This window comes from Lolium perenne, chromosome 1 (genome assembly GCF_019359855.2).
Source record: "Lolium perenne isolate Kyuss_39 chromosome 1, Kyuss_2.0, whole genome shotgun sequence".
NCBI classification, from domain to species: Eukaryota; Viridiplantae; Streptophyta; class Magnoliopsida; order Poales; family Poaceae; genus Lolium; species Lolium perenne.
The window spans coordinates 238,920,923-238,928,423 of record NC_067244.2 but is presented as its reverse complement, the minus strand read 5'-3'; the positions used below and the strand labels follow the sequence as shown (position 1 = coordinate 238,928,423).

At 39.9% G+C, this 7,501-nt stretch overlaps 1 protein-coding gene across 1 annotated transcript; it reads right to left on the bottom strand.

Annotated features, from left to right (window-relative positions):
* Nucleotides 1-226: 226 nt before the first annotated feature.
* Nucleotides 227-5,970, bottom strand: LOC127318488 (uncharacterized). The gene is made up of 5 exons (XM_051348998.1): nucleotides 5,936-5,970; nucleotides 5,717-5,800; nucleotides 2,207-2,367; nucleotides 698-793; nucleotides 227-611 (listed from the first exon to the last, which is right to left on the bottom strand). The coding sequence occupies exons 1-5, from the start codon at nucleotides 5,940-5,942 to the stop codon at nucleotides 414-416; spliced, it is 546 nt and encodes a 181-aa protein (XP_051204958.1). The 5' UTR covers nucleotides 5,943-5,970; the 3' UTR covers nucleotides 227-413.
* Between the last annotated feature and the right edge of the window lie 1,531 nt (nucleotides 5,971-7,501).

The following is a 7,501-nucleotide window of genomic DNA, read 5'->3' as shown; positions in this document are numbered from 1 at the left end:
GCCAAAACATCACTCCCGAATGTAGACTATTTCAGAATGGAGGGAGTAATCTGTTGTATACTGTGTTTTCCTATCTTCTCTAAATGATGTGGATAATTAATAACATAACATCTTATCAACCATTGTACTTGACTACATGCCCTTAGAGATGTTCTAATGAATTGTGCCCTGAACTTGTATGTAGTTAGTATAATATAATATTAGTAGTAATGATACCACAAAACAATAACCAGACCAGAATAATATCATATATAAAATTAAGTCTTACCAATTAATCCTTGCGTAAATTATTACAAAAAAATGATGGAGCTGACGAAATTAATTATAAATATATTATATCGCAGGAGGATTATATGCTGGGGCCGGATCCTGACCAATGTTGAGGAGGCACAAACACAAGTCGAAATCTGATTTCATTCCCCACCATCGCTGTTGGATTTCTTCTTGGCCTTTGAATCCTTTGCGGAATTCTTCTTGCCTTTTGAGGCCTTTTTCTTTGTTCCGTGATCTTCCACGATCACATTTTTCAGATCAGTTAGTACATCTGCCAGCTGTGGTTTGGACTTCTTGACATTCCAGTTTGTTGTTGATGGAATATGCTTGAGGTTGGGCTGGTGTTAGAACGATATTAGCAGCGTGTCAAGAAAACAAAATTGGCGCTCTCAATGGCTAACACTAGATAAACAAGAAAAAAAACCTTGGGTTCCACTGGACAGTCCTGCCAGTCGACCGATGGCGGTTCAGCTGGGTAGTCCTCACCACAGGTGAGCTTCATCTGGTACTTCACAACATCCTGCACACAAACAACATTATGTCAAATCATTGTTCTCCTCACCACAGATTAGACTGCGACGCTCGTTAGATCCGGTTGGTAGAGCTCAGTGGCTGCAGCTGTGTGCAGAGGTGGGAGCGTTTCAGCTCTCACAAGACAGGGACAAGGTCAGTTGGGCCTTGGATGCGACAGGGAGGTTCTCGGTGAGCTCCATGTATGAAAAACTATCGCATGGGGCGACGGTGGCTCATGCTACGGATGTGTGGAAAGCGGCGGTGCCTCTCAAAATAAAGATTTTTGCCTGGCAATTAGCCCTGGATAAATTACCGTCTAACCGCCAAATTGCCACGAGACAGGGACCATCTGATGGATCGTGTGCGCTGTGCGGAGCCCCAGAAGATGCGGCCCATATCTTCTTTACCTGCTCCTTGGCTCTGTTTGCCTGGAGTGTTCTTCGTCAGTTGCTTGGGTGCGCTTGGAGACCAGCTAGTTTTGCACAGTTTCATCACATCTTGTCGAGTTTGGCAGGCCTGCCGCGTAGAATGTTATGGCTGCTGTTTCTCGCGCAATCGTGGGCGTTATGGCTTACTCGCAACAAAATGTCTATCGAAAAGAAAATCCCTAATCATCCATCTGACATTATCTTTAAAACCATGCTTTTCTTGCAGCTGTGGAGTATAAACTCCAAGAGGAGGGATCAGGAGGGTCTGTGCTGGATGATCAATGAGCTGCGGGAGCTCTACTCTGCCTCGAGAGCAAGCAACGGAAACCGGCAACAAATTTGACAGCATCTTCCTAACTTGAAGGGGTCACGTCCGTGGAGCGATGCTGTTTTTAGGGAGGCAGGGGCCTTCTCGATGTTTTCTCTGTGCTCATTTATTCGCGTCAAAGCTGGGGTGCGTTGTATCCCTGGTATCTATCCTCGTTCTGTCGTCTAGGACCTTTTTGCTTATGTGCTCTGTGTCGGGCTAAGCTGTATGCCGCAGCGGTTGTAATAACTTTGTCAAACCTTGTTGGGCTTTATTAATTTAAAGTCGGGCTGTTAAGCCTTTTATCTAAAAAAAAAAACATGCATCTATTATAGGAGCCACTCAATGTCCCCCTCTTCTACGCTCCATCACACTCGAAGTTCATATCTAGAACAAAATAAACACGCACACATACACACCAAACCAAATTTGTAATGTTATTTATTTTTCATGGAGAAAATAAAGCTTATTATTTTACGAATTGGGGAAAATACAGCTTCAAGTTCTATTTTTGCCCTTATGGTTAATACAAGCACTATCCCTAACCGTAGTAATATTACGATGACCGACCTGATATGCCTAGTGACAAAGTTTTAAATTTTTAATCAATGCTCAAGTAAATCCTCGAATTGTCTGTAACGAGGCAAGTGTTTTCTGCCATAATATGCAAGACGATGAAGTTCACCTCGGCCGACACAGAGGGCGCCACAACAAAGGTTGCCAATAATGAAACCTCAAGACCTTCCAAGCGGACGACTCCACCCGCATGTACACTAATAGCTTGCTGCAGGCCCTCTAGTTTTTCCTCAAGGGCCGTCAGGTCTAGTTTCAGGGCGTTGACTGATACTGCACGCACACAAGTCCGATGATATTAGATTAGTTTCTCCTTCAAGAAATAAGATGCAGGACTACATAATTAGCAGTAAATTATACCTCAGATTGAGGTAAAAACAAGATTTGTTCTTGTGTTTACTTGAGAACTATACTCAATTTCAGGATTTAGTGATATATTTTAACTAGCGCATCATCATTATAATTACGGTGTACATTACATAGCATGTATATAAATATCATTCTATTCGACTTAAAACTCAAATATTGAACTAACAACTGTCTTTAATAGCAATAATCATCCACATAAAGGTGGGAAATCAGCTACTAAAAAATTGAGTTAACAAACAGCAAACTTGAGATTATTTAGAACATCATCATTCTCCACGTATGTAGCAAATTCGAAAGTGGTTGTTAAAATTTCTCAAATAGCATATGTAATCCCAAATTGGGTTGCATAGAAAATTATATGTAATCTTACAAGGCCCATGATCCTTCAGACCAAGTGACGTAGAAACATCGAGGATGATCAGGATTTCAGTATTTGCCATTCACGTGAGAACAACTAAGAATGAGTCCATTGTTGGAGACTGGCCAAAAATGGGCTCGCGGTTGGAGAAGAACTGAGGAGAAGAAAGATTAAGGAGGACGTGAGGTGCATTGCCTTCAACAGAGAGGAGTACCTTGCATAGGTTTTGGTTCTGCCCACACTCGGTACAGATGTGGGAACTGCTGCGATCACGTACATCTATGAGCTTAAATCCTCCACCTGAAGATATGCACTCCCATGGGGATTTTCAGTGCTGCTTGGTAGACTGGTTTGGTGCCCTCAGTGGTAAGGAGTTGCCAGTTGTGATGACCACACTGTATCACCTTTGGCTATCTCGGAACGATGCACGGGACGAGCTGATGATCGAAGACCCGGACAGAGCGGCGAAGCGGGTGTTGGCGCTTTCGGAGGAATGGAGTGCTCTGAAAACGGCTCCTGCTAGACGAGGGTCCAAGGAGGCGGAGCACTGGTGTCCGCCTGCCATAGGTTGGCATAAGGCTAATGCGGACGGAGGTTTTTCTTCTGCGGAGAGGATTGGAGGTGGAGGTGTGATTGTGCGCGATCACCATAGATCCCCTATTGCAGGTGCCTGCCATTTTTTCCCCTAATGTCAGATCCGGAGCGAGCAGAACTTCTAGCGTTGTAACTAAAAGTTATCTATGGGTATGCCTAAAAAAAAGTTATCTATGGGTATACTTACTAATCACTTCATTTACCCAATAACGAAGAATTAGTGGGATCCCACTAAGACAATGTACAAAGCAAAGCGGGGGAAGCTTCCAATTGATTATGTACGCTACACCGGGATGTTGTTACACCCACGTGTGTTTCACCCAATTTAGATAGTATCTATCGCACCGGGGAGTATATATATGTAATATTAAATATGTAAGACTATTTTGATAGTATATTCAACTTTGCAGGTAGTATATACATTTTTGCGTATATATATCTTTAACGTATTAATATGCATGTATTTTAGATATATAGTGCAACCTACGTATTCACATGCATTTTTTTCACCAGAAGTATCTTAGATATAGTATAACAACATACTCAAACCAATAAACTATCATAAATGCTTCAGTATGGTTCCTACCTCGGGGTGTAGTTACACACATGTCTCATATACTACCATATGAAAGTATATGTGATACTTTATCGGTTTGGGTATGTTTGCAAACTATATCTAAGATATTTCAAACCAAGTTTCATGAAAAAAAAAAAGTAAGTTAACCTGTAGTTTGCACCACATAGCCAAAAATATATGCATATTTATACATTAAAAGAGTATACGTAAAAAATATACATACTACCTACGAAGTGGTATGTATAATACCAAAATAGTTTTGTATACTTCATACTACATGTACATACTCTCCGGTATAATAGATACTACCCAAATTATGAGAAACACACGTGGGTGCAACTACACCTAGGTGCAGTATGAATATGTCCTATTCAGCAATCGAAAATCTAATGATGGCTGATAACATCTAAGCTGTAACACAGAAAATATGGATATGAAGCATTGAACCGGCAATTTTTTAAATGTGTCCTCCGCATACGGTATACCTACATGCTCAAATTAGTCCAAGTAAACATAATTTTCTTTCAAACCAAAAGAACCAAAAATTAGATTCCTAGATACTTCATCCGTTCGGAAATAAGCGTCATGGAATTGTCTAGATTCATGTGAATCTAGGAAAATTTGTGGTACTTATTTCCGATCTGATGGAGTATATCATGGCAAATATTTCACTTTATTTCACATATATCGGCAGAGTAGTATGGTGCTTAGATTATTATTCTCGGGATGCCACAAATGAGATTAATATATTTCTGACAAGTATACCCACAAGTCAACCGGGTATGCAACTTATTTTAAGCTTAATAAACATACTACTACCTCCATACCGGTTTAATAGGGTATTACACACTTTGATGAACATTTTAAACCATTAACTTAATCAAGCAAATGTAAGATATACTACCTCCATCTCTAAGTTTAAGGCTTATTTTTTTGAAAAGTCAAACCAAGTAAAGTTTGACCGAACTTTTAGAACAATCTATCAACAAATATAATATTTTGGAGATATCATATGAAAATATATTTCATTATCTATTTAATGATATTAATTTTATATTTTGCATGTTAATGGTTTTTGATAAAATCTTAGTTAAACTTGACATAGTTTGACTTTCTAAACATAATATAAGCCTTAAGCTTTGGGATGGAGGTAGTATATGCCACAAAAAGTACACCATTCTTTTCACATTAAAAAGAAGTTTTCAATGGTATGATTTGTGTGGTATATATATTATATTTTGTTGACTAAATTAATAGACGGAGTTTATTTCAAAATGTGTAATACCTTAATAAACCGATATGGAAGGAAAGGAATATGCCTATAGTACCTCTAAAACGCAAAATGAAACAAATATGCTACTCGGAGCTTAATAACTGGGCAGTTTTTGTTTGCGCTTATTAGCTGATTTAAACTTAATCAAGCAGTTAGACCCCTGGTAGCTACCAATATACATACGCTACAAGCTAGTACTTCGGTGCTAACAATAGCATAGACTATATAGAGTATACACTTCTACTTCTCATATCGGTGTCAACAGAAACGTTGTCTCGCCCTTAAAAAGTATCCCGCCTTTATAAGACATCAAAGTGTAAATCTAGGATTTAAACTCTAGTGTGTTAGTAATGCCACCTCGGTTCTAACCATCCAACCACAGGTCGGTTCTCTTGTCAATATATGTGTTATAGCTAGCACATATTATCAAACTAATGCCGGATAGACATACCTTGGAGTTTTGGTTTTGCTTCCTGGCGACTAGCTTTAACATCAATCCTGAGTGTCGTCTTTTGCATCTTATATTCCGATGAATCTTGTAGGAAGTGGAAGAAAGATGTACGGATTATTGAATGTATGATGTTAACCAGCATATCTGAGTTATAAAGCATACATCGTATACGCTACTAATTAATGCAAAAGGAGATGATCGAAGGATCTAGCGGCTTACCTGCCATTCGAGCTCGATCCGGTCTTGTTGCGCTGGGAAGCAGACAAGCTAGTTCGCCTCTCGATAAGTGCCCTTCTTATAAGGTCTACGTTACAGCCAACGTGAATAGAAAATTGGGAAGATCATTTGACTTTCCCTGAATATTTTGCTACAAATACAGGAAGTTATATTCTATTAATTGTGTAGACGTACACGCGCGAGACTGACATGCATGGCCATAGAAGATACGGGGTACATGCATATAGCCATTTTTGTCGTACGCATAGTAACGTTCTTCCTGCTAGGGTAACATGCATGCATTCATGACATGCGAAAATGACTTTTCGCAATTTCAAATCCTAATAGTATGATTTTGTGCCGAGTGAGCTAGAAGATCTTGTAGTTAAAATAAATGTTTTCATTTCTGCCAATACAAATTTCTGTTGATCTTTCCTTCCGTTTTTCCTAGGGTGTTTTACGAATTAAAGATTTAAAAACCTGCACCAAGTTTAGTCCCATCTAAAAAAAATTAACAGGAATAAAAGTTTTGCCCTAACCGATCGATTAATTAAGAAGAAATGTAACAAAAAAGTACAAACTAACGAAAATATAAGAGATTACTCTCCCGACTTCATTTTTTCCAAGCGATTAACACACCCGCGGTAACCCACAAACAGACTTTCCTCTTAATTCTATCTAGGATTACAAGTGGTGGTGCAATTCTTGGCTGACAGAATCCTAGTATGAATGATCCCTAAACTCTTGTTAGATCCAAGGAGTTTCTTGTGTAGATTCTTGTTTAATTAATTGCACAATTTGATGCTATCTTACCAGTTGAGAGAATCTCATTGCTCTAGTCAAATCTCCCCTTGATATATTTTTCCTTTCCGACGTAAACGGATCCATGCATGTGATAAGAATTTAATTTTTACCTCTTGCCTGGAAATACGCTGAGATACATAATCTCCTATGACAGTTTGACTTTACTAAGTTATAGGGAAAACTCTCTCCATCTCCAGCCCGTTCTTGCTTGAAGTCGCACGTGTCCATCGTCATCGGGCTGTCGTTATATGCTGACGACGCCACCAAACTCACCTCCTCTAAGCTTGAGGGTCATCCACGCTATTTTGATCTGCTTAATTAATTAGGCGCTGCCTGGCGGTTAACTACGAAAACAGGGTTGCATCTTGTATCTTCAGTGATCAGGATTTGCTGGACCGGATCGACCATGTGCTGTCCGCCTGTCCTACCCAATATACCATGGATCTACCTTGCAAGTATGTAGGCTTCCTCCATTTTTTTTCCGAAGACAAATAACAAACAGCTGATAGATCAGCCTATTGCCATAAATTCATAGTTTAGATGTGGACTACTCCTTCTTCATAGTGGTGATGATGGTGGAGACGTTGGAGAAGGTGGAGATCGCTCCGGCGGCAGCTCCGGTGGAGTCCCCCCTCCCCCCCTCCAATTTTTATTGGTTCTATCTCTGTTTTGGTGCTTCTGTGTTACTGTGGCGCTCTCTCCGAGGAAGCCTCGGGAAGTCCTTTATATAGATGTTTTTAGGTCAGACTGAGTCTGTTGGCGAAA